This window comes from Sander vitreus, chromosome 1 (genome assembly GCF_031162955.1).
Source record: "Sander vitreus isolate 19-12246 chromosome 1, sanVit1, whole genome shotgun sequence".
NCBI classification, from domain to species: Eukaryota; Metazoa; Chordata; class Actinopteri; order Perciformes; family Percidae; genus Sander; species Sander vitreus.
Window position 1 is genome coordinate 38,051,554 of NC_135855.1, and position 18,691 is coordinate 38,070,244.

At 41.3% G+C, this 18,691-nt stretch overlaps 1 protein-coding gene across 1 annotated transcript; it reads left to right on the plus strand.

Moving 5' to 3' along the window:
• The first annotated feature begins 5,739 nt into the window (after positions 1-5,739).
• On the plus strand, positions 5,740-11,896 carry LOC144523025 (alpha-2Db adrenergic receptor-like). The gene is made up of 2 exons (XM_078258298.1): positions 5,740-6,069; positions 10,717-11,896. Exons 1-2 carry the CDS (start codon positions 5,740-5,742, stop codon positions 11,875-11,877), a joined length of 1,491 nt encoding a protein of 496 aa, XP_078114424.1. The 3' UTR covers positions 11,878-11,896.
• The last annotated feature ends 6,795 nt before the right edge of the window (positions 11,897-18,691 follow it).

Below are 18,691 nucleotides of genomic sequence, written 5' to 3' on the forward strand. Positions count from 1 at the left end.
TCAATCTAAAGTAACTATCAAATAAATGTAATGGAGAAATATAAAGTTGCATGAAATGAAAATGCTCAAATAAAGTACAAGTACCTCAAAATTGTACTTACAGTACTTGATTAATGTACTTAGTTCATCAGGAATTTTTCCATACGCTGTTTAGCATAAATATATAGTATATATTTCTGACAATTGTTTCTTCCTAACGACAGATGATGCAGACTGAGACGATCGATGAAGCCCTTTGTTTGTTAATGATTATTTAAATTGTTTTTTCATCCTGTTAGTGATAGCGCCTCCTCATTATCCCATCACAATCCCCTTAATTCAGTCGGTGTCGATATGTGAATCTTCATTATTCCCAGCAATCTAAAGCCCTGAACGCTCTTTAGGCTGAGTAAACAGCTCTTAAAAACGCCCGGTGTGAACGCTCCCCGAGGAGGCTTGTTGATGTTTATCCAGCTCGGCGGGCGGCGGTGAGTGTAACTACAGTGGGAAGATGATACTGTATCCCCAATCTGTTAAATATGCCTGCAGGCGGTGGCAACATGGGATTATAACTCCCCGCCTGGATTCTTGTCACGTAGGTTTTTGGGATGTGTGATTTAAGAAGTCTTCCATTTTTTTGCTTTTTTTCATTTGCAAGATAGAAGACAAAACATTAACAGAGCAACAAAACGTGACAAAACAAACAAGAAACATTAACAAAAACAATGCCTATGCAAGAGAAAAGATGCTGAAATTAAACTGTGTATATATATATATATATATATATATATATATATATATATATACTGTATACGATAAAACTGTTTTTTATATATATATACTGTGTATATATATATACTGTATATGATTTGCCTTCAGAGTGTTATTTGAAAAAAAATTCAACTTACCACGTAGCATTTTTTTTCTTTTTGGCCGGATCAGAAAACAGAGTGATGCCACATTATCGTGTGTGTGTGTGTGTGTGCGTGCGTGCGTGCAGTGGCGCCGCCAGGAATTTTGGGCCCCATGACAAAAAAATCTAATTGGGCCCCCTCTGCGCAGCTGTTGTCACCACATCTCTAGGACCTAACTGTCCCATCAAAAGCTTTACATAACTCTAATTAAAGGCTTCTTGTAATTCAATACTAGCACTAGCACAATATTTACTGCTGGTGATTTGTACATGCATGCAAGTCTAGTATGCAGTTCACTATTTGATGCAAGATTAAAAGGACTAACAGCCATTACTGACTGTTGCAAGTTCTTCCATTTCAAATAGCAGTCTCTGTGTGCCGTATTCTTCTCATGGACAGAGAATTTATCATACACCCAACGCCACTTTACATCAGACATGTTATATCCCTTTTGGCTGTTCAGTACACTAAGAGAAGGTCTTTTTTGTAAATGAGAGAAAAGCACACATGGGATGCAATACAGTGCATTAGAAGATTTACCCAGTCTCTCTTCACCTTTTCCCTCCCATTGGCTGCCTTACTGTACAATAAGTATTCTGGGAATGGTTTTCCCTTAGAATCCTGTGGCAGTACATCATCATCATCTCTGGTGGCCAGTGCCCTCACAAAATCCTCTCTGTCCCTATCAGTCAAATTTGCTGGCCACAAACCTGGGTCATCCTTTTTATGACTTCGTCTGTCTTCTTCCACCATGCATCTCTCATCCTCATCATCACTGTTACTTTCTTTCCCTTCTTCCTCTGCTTCCACACTTCTTCCTCCTTCTACCTGAGAGGGCCCTGGCTCTGTAGGATGTACACAATGCATGTGATATAGACATATATACGGTGATATATACAGTATATATATTAAAATATGCCATATACCAATAACACTAACAGTACAGAACGTTGACCCAAATTACGTACAGTTCTGTATCACCACCACTTGATTACATACATTAGATACAATAGATTTTTTTTTGTGTGTGTGTGTGTGTGTGCGTGTGTGCAAGCGTCTCAAATAAATTGCCCTTCATGATGGGAATAATAAAGTCTGTATCTATAGATGTCATTCCACAATTCAATCTAAATGAATTTATCAAACTGGATTATTTTAATATTGTCTGTATCTTACATGCAGCCTCAGGTAAGCTACAGCATCCAGTACAGACAGTAGGTTGTTGTTTTTTTTATTTTATTTCATAATGATCATTATGTGAGAAAATAATTAATAGTTATTAATGTGTTTGAATTTCTGTCATTAATAAATATTTAATTTTATTTTTTGTAATGGTTAAAAGAGCAAGAGAGAAAGAAATCCCCACAGACTCCCTGCAATGATGCTAACTGGCATGTCATTGAATGTTGCTCACCTTCTTCACTGGGACAGGGAGGGGTACAGTTAGGGGGAGACTGGGGTGCTGCTGACTCATCTGTTGTTAAGTCTGCTAAAAGAGGCAGGGACAATGATTTAATATGAATATCTTGTTAAACGTTTCTCTGCACTGATTAAATGGTGATTAAATGTAGGCTAACACTAGTCTGTAGCTAGCTAGCTAGCTTATTTCACTATGGACATTAAGCCAACAGGTTAATACCACTCACAGACTACAGGCTACCCACCTTTTCTTGGTGAAAAACTTGGTTACAGTTTGACACCCTTTCCTTTGTCTTTCATCTCTCTCTTTTCTCTCTTTCCTTTTTTGACAACCAGATTTTGATTTAAAGTTACTTGGCAACATTGTGGTCACTGTAGTTCTGCTGCATCTACTGACTGCAACTAAACACGTCACTGAGTGCGCTAAGGCAGGACCAAACCATTTCATGCAGATACAGGGGGGTGGTCGGTCTGTATGGATGTTTACTTTTTGGTCAATGGGGATATTTAACTTTTACTGCCAAAAACAAGTAAAAACAAAGAGATCATTAATTTTATTATTATATTTGAAATATATATATATATATATATATATATATATATATATATATATATATATATATACTGAATGATGATGGTTTAATAATTTTATATTAGTTTTTACCTATTTTTTGGGGACCCTGTCAGTCATCGGCCCTTGGAATTGTCCTAACTTTTCCCCCCTATATGGCGCCCCTGTGTGTGTGTGTGTGTGTGTGTGTGTGTGTGTGTGTGTGTGTGTGTGTGTGTGTGTGTGTGTAAGGTGGATCATAGGAGAAGAATAAGGAAAGAAAGAAAGAAAAGAAAAAAGGTTCTGAAGCTGATATAAAAGGCATGCGAGTGTCACTGTGCACGGTTGTGTTCAGACGCAGGACAAATGTAACCATGGCGATCTGCCTACATGTCATCAGGCGGCTGAATTAAGAGCATCAGTGGCTGATTAAATAAAAGTTCTCACTCTCTCTCCAATCATCTCAGGATTAATGATCATTTTTCACAATCTAATTATCTGCTCTCCTCTTTGTTTCCTCCTCTCCTCTCATGTTTTCCTTCCATCCCTTTCCACTTTCTTAGCTTCTCTTTTGCTCCTCTTCTCCCCTCTCCTCTTTCATTGTTTCCTCGCCTCTCATGTCTTCTTTTAATTTTCCTCCACTGCCCTATCCTCTTCTGTGCTTTCCTGTTACTTGTTTCCTCTCTTGTCCTGTCCTCTTTTCCCTTTCCTCTTTTGTCTTCTCTTCTTTTTCACTTCCTCTCCTTTCATGTCTTGTCTTTTTTCTCTTCTCATTATCTCTCCTCTACCCTAATTTCCTCTCCTCCCCTATCTTCTTCTTTCCTCGTCCTGTCTTGTTTTTTTCTCCTCTTTCTTGTTCTCTCCTCTCCTCTTCTTTTTCTCATATTTCCTCTCCTCCTCCTTTTTCCTGTCCTCTCCTCTACCATATTTTCCTTTCCTTTGTTTCTCTCTTCTCATCTTCTTTTTATTTCTTTTCCTCTCCTCTAATCCCATATTCTCTTCTCTCCTCTCCTTATTTCCTCTCTAGTCCTGTCTTCTCTTTTTTCTCATTTCTTCTCCTCTAACGATTTCCTCTCCTCCACTATCCTTTTTTCTGTCCTGTCTTGTTTTTCTTCTCCTCTTTTTTTCTCCCCCCTTTCCTGTTCTCTTCTCAACCCTGTCTTATTGTGTCCTCAACTCTCCTTCCCCCCCAACCCTATCTATCCCTGTATCCTCTACTTTTCTTTCTTCTCCACTCTTCTTTTTCTATTTCCTCTCAGCCTCCTCTCCCCTGCCCTCTCCTCCTCTCCATTCTCGTATGCCATCCTCTCTTTGTCTAAGCCCTCCACTTCTCCTGTCTCATTTTCCCTTTCATTTTTTCCACCTCTCCTATTTTTAATCTCTTTCTCTCTCTTCTTCTCTATTTCTTTTCTCTCCTCTCCTCTCCTTCCCTCTTTCTCTCTGTCCGCTCCACTTATCGTTTACTCTCCTCTCACCTCTTTCTTCCTCCCACTCTCTCTCTCTCTCTTTCTCTTCATTTCTCATTTCATTTCTCCTCTCTAACTTATCCTCTTGTCTCCCGGTCTTTTTCCTCCCCATCTTTGTTCTCCTGTCCTCCTCTCCTCTTCTCACCCCTCCTCTTTCCTCCCATCTTCTGTCTTCTTCTCCTCGCCTCTCGTCCTCTTTCCCTTCCTCTCATCACCCCTGTATCTTAGCTCTTTCCCTTTCTCCCACTCTTTCTTTTAGTGTCCTCCTTTCTTGTCCAATACCTGCCTTTCATCTTCCTCTCCATCATCCACCACTCCTCCCTTCTCTCGCTCTCTCTCTCTATCATTTCTCAAAATCATGTCCTTTACTCTCTCAAATCATCTTCTTTTCCTTCAAACAAACCTTCCTCTCTCCCCCTCTCCTCTCCACGCATCTCCTACTCTTTCCTTTCTTCTCTCCAGTCTATTAGGTTCTCTCTCTCTCTCTCTCTCTCTCTCTCTCTCTCTCTCTCTCTCTCCCTCTCCCTCCCTCCCCTCCTCTCTTCTCTTTTCCAGCAGTGGAGGTTCAGTGAACAGCGGCGGCGGCAGCAGCAGCAGCAGCAGTGTCAGTCAGCACGGCAACGACTCGCAAAAAAACTAAGGACCTCTGTTTTTATTTTTCTCACCTTTTTCTGTTTTGTTTTTTTCATCGTTTCCTCCTCTTCCTCTTCTCCTCTCTCTCCTTCCCATTCAGTCATTTCTTCTCTACTTTTAAGTCCTGTCTTTCTGCCACATTGCGCTCTTTCGGAGTGCAGCAGTATGAGGGTACCATGCATCACAAATAGGGTTTCAGTCCTTGCTCCAACTAGAGCATGTAGCCATATGCTTTCTTCATTTTCCTGCATCTCATTGAAAATAAGTAGGCCATCAGTCTTGTACCTTAAATACAGTATATCAACCTCTGGGCTCAGATGTGCTTATGAAGGGATATTTTAAAAAGGTATGAATTTTTCTTTTTAATCCTAACTTAAATCATGCAAATCCCTCTTTCAGTGGCAGACGTGTTGCAGCAGGAGATGAAGCTGTTTGTTTTTAGGTACAATACGGTGAAATATTGACCACAGCAGTGGTGCTGGGGGAGGATTTTGAGACATGCATGGTATTTTGAGAGAGATTAAAAATCCGATATTTTGAAGCTGGTGAGGTTATTATTGGTTGCTCTCCTACTGTAACCAAAGAGGCAGCTTTTGGTATTCATTTCTTTTGGCAGATTCTTTCACTCGCTTCACTCTCCCTTTTTTCTCTCACTCCTTTTCTCAGTTTTGTACTTTGTTATTTTCTCACTGGCTGGCATTTGAAAAAATCTGTCGGCAGTGAAGGCACTGGAGTTAAAACAAAAATGGGGATCATAATGTCCGACATTTAAACCAGGATGGACTTATCGGATGTACTGACGCCTGTAATGGCCACGGTGCCGGCCACTTTGCCACCAAACTCTTCTTTGGAGAATATCAACCAGACCTCGCCGCCTTCCTCGTCGAGATCCACTCCTCTGCCTCCTCACTCGCAGGTGGCGTCGATGTTCATCGTGCTGGTGGTCACGGTCATCATACTGGGGACCGTGGTGGGGAACGTGCTGGTCGTCATGGCGGTTTTCACCAGCCGAGCCCTGAGGCCGCCTCAAAACCTCTTCCTGGTGTCTCTGGCTTCGGCCGACATTCTGGTGGCGACGCTGGTCATCCCCTTCTCTTTGGCGAACGAGGTGAGGAAACGGACTCTACATTTGCAGCTGGTATTCCAACACATTCTCACTCCCATGGCGTAAAATATGGACGCTTGGTCAGGTGCCTTTGGCGTTGTCATTGACGCTAAAAGTCTCCTTTAGCGTCATATCTAAACGAGCTTCATCTCAACGCGCTGCGTCGGGACTATTGGCATCACTTTTGACACAGTTAGGTGAAGCAATACTAGAGAACTTTTCCCGCTTCGGTCCCCCTATAGGTTGGAAGTGGAATTGTCCATTACATTACATTATGCAAATTTTCTCAGATCGGGTAGCAGATATGTAGTTCGAATGAACTGGACAATGTAATGGACAATTCCGCTTCCAACCTGTAGGGGGACCGAAGCGGGAAAAGCTCTCTGGTGTTCCTTAAGGAAAAGATCGTGGGTGGGCTTATAAAAGATACGTTTATGTGACACACGGGACATGAACGGGACAGTTGGGTTTAGGAAAAGAAGAACGGGACAGTTGGGTTTAGGAAAAGAAGAACGAGACAGTTGGGTTTAGGAAAAGAAGAACGGGACAGTTGGGTTTAGGAAAAGAAGAACGAGACAGTTGGGTTTAGGAAAAGAAGAACGGGACAGTTGGGTTTAGGAAAAGAAGAACGGGACAGTTGGGTTTAGGAAAAGATCGTGGGTGGGGTTGTAAAATGAACGTTTCAGTGACATGCGGGACACGAACCCATGTCTCCAGGCTGTTATGATCATTGTTAAGAAAAACTAACTTAACCCTTGTGTTGTCTTCGGGACAAATGTGCCCGTTTTCTTAATATATCAGAAATATGGGTTTCTTACTTTCATTGAATTTTGGGTGTTCTGTTAAATTTTTTAGCATTTGAATATTTTTTTTTTTTAAATGTTTCAAAACAGTATCCCAACTGAACGTTGACCCTTCTATCCTTCCTCTAATATTAGTCTAAATAATTCATAATTTCTGCTTTTTTAACTCAAGAATTAGGTATAATTTCCTATAACTGAGGTTTATTGATCGTGAATTCCAAAAATAAGTAATAAGTGTAAAACTAGTAATAAGTTAGTGTTGGTGGTGTTTATACATGGTAGGGAAAAGAAGCGTTAAACGTCAAAAAAGCGCCAAAAGTGTCGAAAAAGAGAAAAAAAACATCAGAAAAAGTGTTGATTTTCAGACGCAGGAGGACAATGCATGGTCGAATGGAACACAACACAAGGGTTAAGATAAACCAAAGTATTGGAGAAATTTGACTCGATAATTACGCTGTAGTAGATAGAAAGTTAAAGAATTGCCAAAAGCTCACATAGACCAGGAATTTCTTTCATCGAGACATGTCAGTCAAAACTGTAAACCTGCTGTTGGCGCAACAAGCAAAGTCAGAGAATCAGCAAAATCATGTTTATACTCACACAAGACACCGTGGCGCTGGCCTCAGTAGATGGAGCTGACATGGAGACGTTAATGCTTAACACATTGTTCGTTGCAGTATTCTCCGAACGGTGAGTTTTTGTTTTTTTACTTCACGAACGTCACGTTTATCGTCACGTGCGTAACCTTTAGGAAGTGAAGGAATGTCTGATTTTAATCCAAACCATGATATTTTTCTAAACATTTAGTTTTGTGCCTAAACATAACCAAACTGCGACCATTTCACAATGTAAAAGATGTGTTTAAAATCGCGACCTTTACGTTCAAAATAGTACATTCTCTGGTTTAGATATGAGGCCATATTTCCACTGCCGCTAGGGGCGCCGTTTTATGAAACGTTCCTGTGGTTCTTATTAGACGGTAGGAACCAACGGCCGATATCGTTGTATAGTTTGGAGGACTTGTTGGAGATGATTGTCTGCCTTTCGATTTTAAGAAAGAGCTTTCCATGAGACCGTTTTTTTTTACTTTGACAAAGAGATTTTTTTCGACACCCTCCAGGAAAATGCTTCTTCTTTTCCCAGTATGGTGGTTCTTTTACCACAAATGTAAGTCTGTTTGACTCCCTGTGGGCTGTACATGAAGAATCACATGAAGATGTTTGTACAGGCGAACCTGCTCGGACAGTCTTCCCAGCCGACCATGTTGCAACGGGAAACGCAGCGCGCCCTAAGTTACAAAAATTCAGAAGTGCATGACCACGTGCCGCAACAACTTGCAGAGCCTTTGCGCTGGACGGGAAATAAGTTTCTGCGTACCTTGCGCCGGGAATACACCGGCGACCATAAACCCACCTTAACTCCACCTCTTCCTGCCACCTCAACAAGTCAAGCTGTACTTGTGCAAAGGAAAAATAAGTAGAACCCATAAATCAGCAGTGCTTTTCTTGACCTAGGATCCAATCAGATTTTTTTTTTTTTGGGACCCCAAATCAAGATGACAAGAATGCTTATCAATGGCACACATTTTTATTCAACCATAACCATAACACCAGATACTGACTGGTTTTCGGAATGTGGATGAATCAGAAAGTTATAGTACTATGTTTACAAGTGCCTTATTTTGCTAAAAAATAACTAACATTATCTTACTAACAGCTAACTTGTCCTCTGTGGTAGACGAAGGGTGCTACGATAATCGTTCTACATGCTTAAATCTTGTGTTTTTTAGCTAGCTTCCGGCACTTTGTGGTGTTATTTTCGCCGCCGGTGGGGGCGGAACTTAAATGCACTCTGTCTCTATGATAGGATGGTAGTGGGCCATAGTGGGACGTAATTGGTGTTCAGATGAGAGACAAACCAGTTGGTTCCTCTCTGTGGGCCGGTCAGTCAAAGACCAAGGATGTGAATGGCCAGTGTTCACATGAAAGACAAGCAAATGGGTCAATGATGTGATGTCTCTTCTCTTTATGGGCCGATCAAAAAAGAATAAAATTTTTGACAGAAGTGCAGCCGCAGCCCATTCAGCCCACACAAACTCCCGATGGCCAATCCATGCCTGTCTATAGCCGGTGTTCCATCTCTGATTTTCTGCACCCAGTAATAACATTGATTTGTTCCTGCTTTTCTTCAGCCGTTTATACTTGGAATCTACCTGCGGTTTCTTCTGTGTTGCATTAGACATCAGACACTTCTCATGTCTGTGACTGTTTTCTGTCTGCTGTAGATGAACTCTGGTACTTGGAGTTCATTGAGGTTGCTCTTCCATAACTTTTTATTGCTACACGTTTTTTGTTCACAACACAGGCTGTCTGGTTACTTTGGGTCATCTGAGGGGAGTCATCATATAAATTTCTCTGACAAACCGAAGAAAAAAAACAGACATTTTTACTGCAGTAACATTTAGACTCAGTGCAGCTACATTTATCTACTGATGACCAAAATTCCTAAACCTAAAATTCAGCCAATAATGTTCGGGCTGCAGCAAATAATTTCTTTCATAAATTATTATTCTACAGATTTGTTAGTCATGCTGGAGCAGGCTGTTATCATTCTCATTCGACGTGCAGGGTTGCCTCTAAAGGCTCGATTATACTCCCAAATGGACGCCAACACGGACAGCTACGGACACCACGGAAACATACTAGTTATGTTTATACTATCTGTAGCCTATACACCTTCGACACTTGCACAGTAGATTGCTACATTACCACTTGTAACAGAGTAGTTGTAGAGGACGTGGACGTGCAGAACCCTCATGCACTTGCGGGGGCCACGTACGTAAGTTAACATACCTATTTTTAGCCCAAACCACAATCTTTTCCCAAACCTAACCAAGTAGTTTTGTTACTTAAACAGGTTCTGCTTGCGCAGGCGCAATTATTGTTTGTGTTGCTGGACATTAGTAGGATAACGCACGAAAAATTGTGCATAACATTTCATAAGATATTTTATGAACCGTTAAATGAGGATACGTTGGCTGGTGGCACGGCTGGAGTAAGGGCAACATCCATCTGTTGTTCCTCTACTCTTTCGTCCAGACTAAAATATCTCGACAACCCTTGGATGGATTGCCATGAAATGTTGTACATACATGAAAGGTCACTGGATCATCATACTATGTCCGTTGTCCTCTATCACGTGTGTCCGCGTGGAGCAGATACGTTACGTATTACAGAACGTATTACATAGGTAGGTTAGAGGTTGCGCAGTGAGGGGAATAACTCATCAAACGTTTTCTTAGAAATAAAGATTATTCACGAGTCCCGCATCTCAAGCCCGACTCGAGACTGAGAGTCTTTTTAGAACGAGTCTCAAGTAATAATTGTTCATTTAAAGGCAAAATGACCTTTAAGGCGCCTCGCTAAAGGCCACTTTCTATTCCTCTGTAGGTCATTACCAGTGCTTAAAGCTTTAGTGCGTAACTTTTTGAACGTCCGTTACATTCAAGCCATTGCCAAATGAGTTGCTACAAAGCTAATTAAGACTATCAGCTCCTCACAACTCTCTCTGGATTTCTCAGTATGGCTATGTTCAGAAACTGAGTCCATCATGTTTTTTTAATCCTCCGTGTCCTCCTTGGCTACTAGCAACTGTGTGTGTGTGTGTGTGTGTGTGTGTGTGTGTGTGTGTGTGTGTGTGTGTCTGGGGGGGGGTCACGGAAAGCATCATGTGGATGGGTTGACAGTGTTGTTGTACTTAGAATTCCTCATAGGGGTGACAGAAACTATACGCACTATAGCTTTAAATTATCATTAACATATTTCAATTTGGTTTCTCCTCTTTCCAGGTCATGGGCTACTGGTATTTTGGATCCACCTGGTGCTCCTTCTACCTTGCTCTGGACGTCCTCTTCTGCACTTCCTCCATCGTCCACCTCTGCGCCATCAGTCTCGACCGCTACTGGTCGGTCACTAAAGCCGTCAGCTACAACCGCAAACGGACGCCCAAACGGATTAAAGCGATGATCAGCATTGTGTGGCTCATATCTATAGTCATCTCCTCGCCGCCGCTCCTCATGTCGCAGAAGGAGGACGTTTTGGGGACGGAGGAGGAGGACACCGACACACAGAGGCAGGAGTGTAATCTCAACAACCAGACTTGGTACATCCTCTCCTCCTGCATCGTTTCCTTCTTCGCCCCAGGCGTCATCATGATCCTTGTGTATTGCAAGATCTACCGCGTTGCCAAACAGCGGGCCTCCACCGTGTTTGTGGTGAAGAACGCGGTGGAGCGGCAGCCGTCGCAGTCTGAGACCTGTTTTGAAGGCACTGCCAGGACTTGCCAAAGAAAGGATACCGGTTGCGGGAAATTCCAGTATGAGCTGCAGAGCCCACGGCCAGCCAACCGACACAGCTCTTCCAACGTAGACAGCAAAAGCAGCAGCCACAGGGGGGGAGAGCTGGACGACATCGACTTGGAGGAGAGGAGTTGCGACGCCGACATAAAAACATCCTCCTCGTTTTCCCTGGCTCTTCGCTTCCCAAGGAGATCCGGCGAAAGTGTGAAAAAAGAGGAGCGGATGGACGCAGAGGGGCCGTCAAACAGATTGAAGCCTCCCCCTCTTCCTCCTCCATCCTGCGCCTCCATATCATGGGCATCATCCGAGAACTGCTCCCACCACTACCTCCTCCCGTCTCCGGTGCCTCTCCGCAGCAGGCAGATGTCTCAGTCCAAAAACAAAGTGGCACAGATGAGGGAGAAGCGCTTCACGTTTGTTCTAGCGGTGGTGATGGGGGTCTTTGTCCTGTGCTGGTTCCCTTTCTTCTTCACTTACAGTCTCCACGCTGTGTGCAGAGAGAGCTGTACGATCCCTGATACACTCTTCGACCTGTTTTTCTGGATCGGATACTGCAACAGCTGCCTGAACCCCATCATATACACCATCTTTAACCGAGACTTCAGGAGGGCCTTCAAAAAGATTTTATTTCACACTCATAAACGAAAATAAGGTGTGTGTGTGTGTGTGTGTGTGTTTGGCCTCACACTGAAACTATGGATTGCCGATTCTTTCAATATTAAATAAATAAATGAATAAATGCATAAATAAACATGCCTATGAAATACATCCTGAAATAAATAATAATACAAGATGAAATAAATTAGGCAATACATGTATATAACACAGTATATAAATAAATGTAAATATAAAAATGAGTAATAAATGAAAAACTTGTTTTTTTTCTATTTATTTGAAGGGACCGTTTTAAATACATCCAGAAGGAAATAAATAAATGTAACCTGTTTATAATAAAACTTGTTTCTTTTTTTATTTATTGAACTATATCGACTAATTTATATATTTATATTTACATTTATTTACACATACAGTATGTTTCTATATTGCCTCATTTATTTCAGGATGTATTTCATTGGCATATTTGTTTATGTATTTATTTATTTATTCATTTATTTAATATTGAATAAAAATGGCATTCCATATGAAACAGACACACAATCAAACACAAATGTGGATGCACACAGTTGTAATCCTGTTTTCCACTGTGCTGTCATACTGACATTAAAGGGCTTGCCATACAGCCTGCGTGTTGATTTATTATTCAACTATTTATTAATTTATTAAAAAAAACACTCAAGATGATTATGACACATGGATAGTGTGAGTGCTTTCACTCAAGTGTTTCCAACGCTGCGTCGCTGATGCAATAACAGTTCAACATTGCCTGAATTTCAAAGTTTATAGCGGGAAATGGCCGCAGGGCTATGAACTATGTCCCAGCAGAGATGTCTGCACTGTAGCAAGCACGCTGACTGCCAACCTCATGTTGACACAAAGGCAAATTTATAGGGACCTGAGAGAAAAAAACGCTTTAAAAAAACACACAATGAGTTTTGTGCCTCAGAGTAATTAAACACCAGCAGCACCCAAGTTTAAACTTTAACTTCAAGTAGACATAAAGACCAGAAATGCCGAAATGAAAGTTAACAGTTTTTCACGAAGCAGCAATGTTCTGTTGAGACTGCACAGCACGGGGGCAAAGACATTAAAAATGAATATGCAGCTAGCAGATGGGCTGAGCCGCTGAACACAAAAAGAGAGAGGACAAAAGAGAAAGAACAAAAAAGAGAGAGCGTCCTATACCCGAGCCTCTGAATACATATAATAAACCCCAGGCTCATATAACAAAAGCTATAATTATGCTCTGAAGCTCAGGATGACATAACTGTACCTGTGCTGAACCCTAACCTGGAAAACACTAGACGCAGCACTTCAAGACAACTAAGCATAAATACTGTTTAATTTAATGTAGATATGTAATTTCATGTAGATTGTGGAAATTGTGTATTCTGTTGCTTTTAATTCGGAAATATAATCAGGCGAGATTTAATATCTTCAAACACAAAGTACAGATACGAGTGTCAGCGGCAGAAGGCGCGACAAGCCCAAGGCCACGAGTGTTGTTAGGTCCTTCTGGTTGCCATGCAACTCAGATTTTAACAAACACTCAAGCTGCATGTAGTTAATTATCTCACCTGAAGCTTGTCTCGATTTGTCAGACCTTACTTCACAGCGCTGTGGAGTAAGGTCTGGCTACACCACAGACACATTGTGGGATAGGTTAAAAACGCTCTGTGTTGTTTGCATTTCTTTAAACCAATCATCTTGGGCGGCGCTAAGCTCCGGCATAACGACGGTTGCTCTGCAAAATGGTCATGGAAAGGAACTTGTTTTGGTGGAACATTTGCACCCCGCAAAAGAAAACTGCACATACAATATAAAATAAAGTCAACTGTTCACACAATACAGTAACGTGAGCTATTGAAAATTAGATGAATACATGGTTAAACCTCATTTGCTCTTACCAGTGTATCGTAATCATTCCCCGAAAGAACCAAGCAAGCCTGCCTTGTTGCCAAATCCAAATTTTCGTCAAAACATGCCTTTTTCATCGTGTAGCTTGCTTACTTGCTCGACATTTTTTTCTTCTTCTTTTTTCGGAAGCAAACAAGAGTTTAAGAACGACAACACACGGAGAGCGGAAGGTGAGGGACATGCGGTGCATGAGCCGCACGCAGAATGTCGGGTAATTATCCTGGAGATGTACTTCCTTTGATCCAACCAGAGCCAAACGTAATACCAGCATCTCCACTGAGTAGACTGACTAGTAGCCGTCCAGTTTTCCTGTCTGTTGTCGGAGCGAGACCAGCTCACTATTATGTCGCTGTTATGTTGTCGAGACTAAGTACTCAGCTCTTTTACATAATTAAAAAGAAGTGATACCACGTGCAGAATACTCCGTTTCAAGTAAAAGTCCCTCATTAAAAACATTACTTAAGAATTAGCATCAAAATATACTTAAAGGAACTAGGGAGGGGCATAGGAAACTAGGTAATAGCTATAAATGCTGTGATGCTGTACACTGAAGATTTGTTGCCCAAATGTCTATGTCGTAGCATCTGTCCCTATTCAAATAAACATGAAATGAAAAATTAAGTACCAAATGTTAAAGCACTCATTCTGGAGAATTTCATTTCAGAATAATATTTTTTATATAATTGGACTATCTTTATTGGTATATCATTGTATCACTTTAATGTTGAAGCTGGTAAATGTGGAGCTAATTGTACATGCTGTATATGCTTTTACATATACTATTTCATATAAGTAACTAAAGCTGTCAGATAAATTTAGTGGAGTTCAAAGTAAAAATGTTCCCTCAGAGATCTAGTGGAGAAGAAGTATAAAGTTGCATTATGTGGAAACAGGAAGGCAAGTACCTCAAAATTATTCTGATTCCCCCTCTTGGTTTGAAGTTGTTTTTTTATTCACTCCTGTATGCTATTTAGCGGTTCAAGAGGATACTCATTGGTTGAGTAAGGGTTAATGCCCGACGAGGTGTCCATTGTCAGGTATTAATGGACGACGGCGAGGCAGGAACCGTCCGACGCGCTTACCGTTACCGTTACAGATAGAAACAAGGCACACCTATCATCAGCATAAGTAAAAAGTAAAGTATTCCTTAACTTGCAATCATTTGAGTCTGGCTGTCTGGAACTCATTTAATTATCTTTTTTAAAACTGAACTTTATCACCATGTACAAGAGTTCACATCTTTGAGCCCAAATAAATACTGAGCGCCCGGAGAAGCTCTGTCATGCAAATGATTTAAAAAGCATCAGTTATGTTTCCCAACCCTGAAACTGTCCTTGTGCTCTCGTTTGAATGCATGTACGTGCTGGTTATTCTAAAATCTGGCAGTTGCTTGGCTTGTTGGTTTGGAGGCTCACAGGCCACAGTGACTACGTATACATGCACATATTATTCTGGTTCTTGCCCTTATTCCGAAAAAGACAATACTCAGACTAAGCTGTTTACATGGCTAGTGAAATGAATATTCCAATAATATTCCTGTTTACGTGCCGTGCAAAACAGGACTTTTTCAAAGTTGGACCGTGCGAACACAGCCTCCCTCTTCCTTTCCTTTTTGAAAAGGTTGCCGTTGTAATGTTTGCGCTAGTCTGGATCAACGGAAGTACATTTTCAGGATAATTTCCTCACATTTCGCTCTCTGTGTGTTGCCGTTCTCTAACTCGTTCGTTCGTTTCAGGGAACAACAAACTTTGAGCTAGCAAGCTACACGCTGAAAATAGTAAGTTCTGAAGTAAATTTGAATTGTGAACAAGGCAGGCCTGCTTGTTTCTTTCAGGGAATGATTGTAAAGATTTACAAAAAATATTTTTACGGCATTTCCTCTCTAACTGGGACGTTTTGGGACTGATTGGTGGGATTGCTGTGGACGAAGTACACACGGAGATCCACTGGTAAGAGCCAATGAGGTTTAACCATGTATCAACTAATTTAAAAAGCTCACGTTACTGTATTGTGTGAACAGTTAACGTTTAATATTGTATGAAACGGAGGGGTTTGACCTCCCACAATTTAACTGCTTGAGGCATAGATATGGACTTGGCTCCGGTCAAAGAATCAGGCTCCAGAGGAAGTATGTCTGGTTAACAGAGCTTTATCTTGAGGCGGTCAGTCCTATTTTCCCACAGCCCAATGGTCCCACAGCCCTATGTTCCCACATTTCTAAGAATTTTTTTTTCTACTGAAAATTAGGCCCTATGTTAGAGTTAGGGTTAGGGTTACATTCCATCTGTAGTCCATTACTACTGGATAATAGGTTGGGTGTAATTGGCTACCAAATTGGGAGAAAGGGGGATAAAATCTGATACAAATTTATGAAAAAGGAAATGTGGTAACATAGGGCTTAATTTTGGAAAACAAATCTTAGAAATGTGGGAACATAAGGCTGTGGGAACATAGGCACGCTCCCATTTTGAGTTGCATTTGGTGTTTGTGGTCTACAAGAAACAAAGATAAATATATCAAGAATATCAATTGAAGCTGCAGTATAGTGATGCCAATGATAAAGGAGCTATACTAATAATTATGAATGTTATAGGAATAAACAGTGGTTTGCAGGGCTGTAGTACTTGAGTCCGGACTCAAGTACTACTCACACACGACTCAAGTGCTGTCTCTCACATCACATAAATTATAAACAGGTAAGTACACGTGCATGTATCCTCACACAGTTTTCACACTTGCATGTATGGTCAAATAATGTAGTCATATCTGTAGTGACTTAATATATCGAAATAAGCCACTGAGGGCGAACGCGTTTTCTGGGCTAAAAATAAACTGACGTCCAGTGCGCTGTATAACTTTAGATTCGGTGATCCATTTATTCACATTTCTGTAAAACACATGTTCACTGTAATGCTCTTCTACAAGACAGAGATAAGAGTAAAGTTCTTGCATGGACCCCTATCAGCTGACTCACCCACTGTGGCCTGGCTGTGCGATCCCCTGGTCTAATGTCATGTACAGCAGGGTGACGTTATAAGCATCCTCAGCAGCAATCACAGCCGTGGTCAGATCACCTTCCTCCGCTTTTCTTCGTCCCAGTTGGTGAAAAGTTCACCATATCTCTCAGTCTCATTTACAGATTTTGATAAAGTCTTCACACTTTGACGTTTAGGGAGTAAAAAACTATCCATTGCTAGTTAGACTCACTTCTCTAATCCTAAGGGCTCCAAATATTGAGCTCTTCTTCTTCTTTGTGAATACGTTACTGCGGAAGTAAGGTCAAAAGTTCAATGTGTGTTGCACCCTTTGGCCGAATACGATCACCTGTGTGTTTTAGCCTAAAAATAATCGGTTTGTTTTATTAATGTATTTATTCATTTTTCAAATATAATACTATTTACACATTAACAATTTTTTATTTATTTAAAAATCAACCACAGCAATTTCTTGGGGGTGCTAAGGGGGTGCTATTGCAGTCCTAGGGGTAGCTACAGCACCCCCTAGCCCCTCCCTGGCGCCGCCTCTGCAGACATGGAGCGTTTAATAAATTACGAGATGATGGAAAGCACATAGCCTACAGAGCACAGACACTGAGATTCACTTCACAATAACCTCCTACATTATATTATAAAAGTTAACTTTAACATATAAACACCCAGAGCACACACAGAGTGTGATATAAACTGGAGTTTTAACATATTAACGGCGATGATTAGCTAAGTAGACTCTTAACAGACAGTGCCGCTCACTAAACCCATCAGACTGCCGCAGCGTCGCCGTCCACCTGCGGGGAGCGTGGACAGGCTTTCCAACATTTTATGTGGCGTTTTCTTTTGCGGGGTACAAATGTTTCACCAAAACAAGTCCCTTGCCGAGACTATTTTGCAGAGCCACCGTCGCTGCTTCCGGAGCTTAGCGCCACCCAAGATGATTGTGATTGGTTAAAAGAAATGCAAACACCCCAAAGTGTTTTTTTTATCCTGGAATGTATCTATGGTTTAGCCAGACTTTACTCCACATCGCTGTGGAGATACAGTAGGTCTGGCAATGCGAAATGAGTTTGTGCTTATCCAAAAACTTTCATAATGTGTTTCCCCTTCCGACCAGAGATGTGGGCTTTTCTTTTGGCCATGCATCTCTTCGCAGCCTTGCAAACTGTTGGCTGGTTGGTTTGTGTACAACAACCATAGCAACACACAGAGCTGACCGTAAGCCGTGAACATGCAAGAGGCCGTAAACTGTCACAAACTGCGGTAAAAACCCTGATTGAGACGTGAATTCTGAATGCGCTGTATACATGTCCAAAGATTGCAGAATAATCAGATAATCATATCACACGTCTCAATCGGTAATGCAATCGGAATAATAGTGCAAAATTAGTGTGCATGTAAACATACTCACTGAGGAATACAATGCTTCTGTCAGGAGCAATGATGACTCAAGGTCTTAGACTCCACATGCACAACACTAGCGGCTGTCTCTGACTGTGTGAGTAGGGTGTCGATTTGCAGCTGCAAGCCAAAATGTTAATTTACTGTTCGTACAAAAAAAATCAGTAGTAAGCCTCAAATAAAGGCAGCAGTTTTACATGCATATTCATGTGCAGTGGGCCAAGGAAGAACCCAATAAATTTGGGAGCGGATTCAAATCATGGAGTGCATATACAAATTACTTTTGACTTTTGACATTGCGAGATAAGTCATGGCCTTTGCTGACAGCGCTCTCCCAGTGCCCTTTTAGTTTGTTGCTCTAACATTTCCAAGAGAAGACCTCCAGCCAGGACACAGTCAGGAATGTGTTTTTCGCAGGAAAAAAACACCCAGTCAAAGCTCAGCAAGACAATTTTGTATTCCAAAAGAAATCCAAAGTATTTATAATATGTTACTTAATTTGAGTAATCTAATGGAATATGTTACAAATTACATTTTAG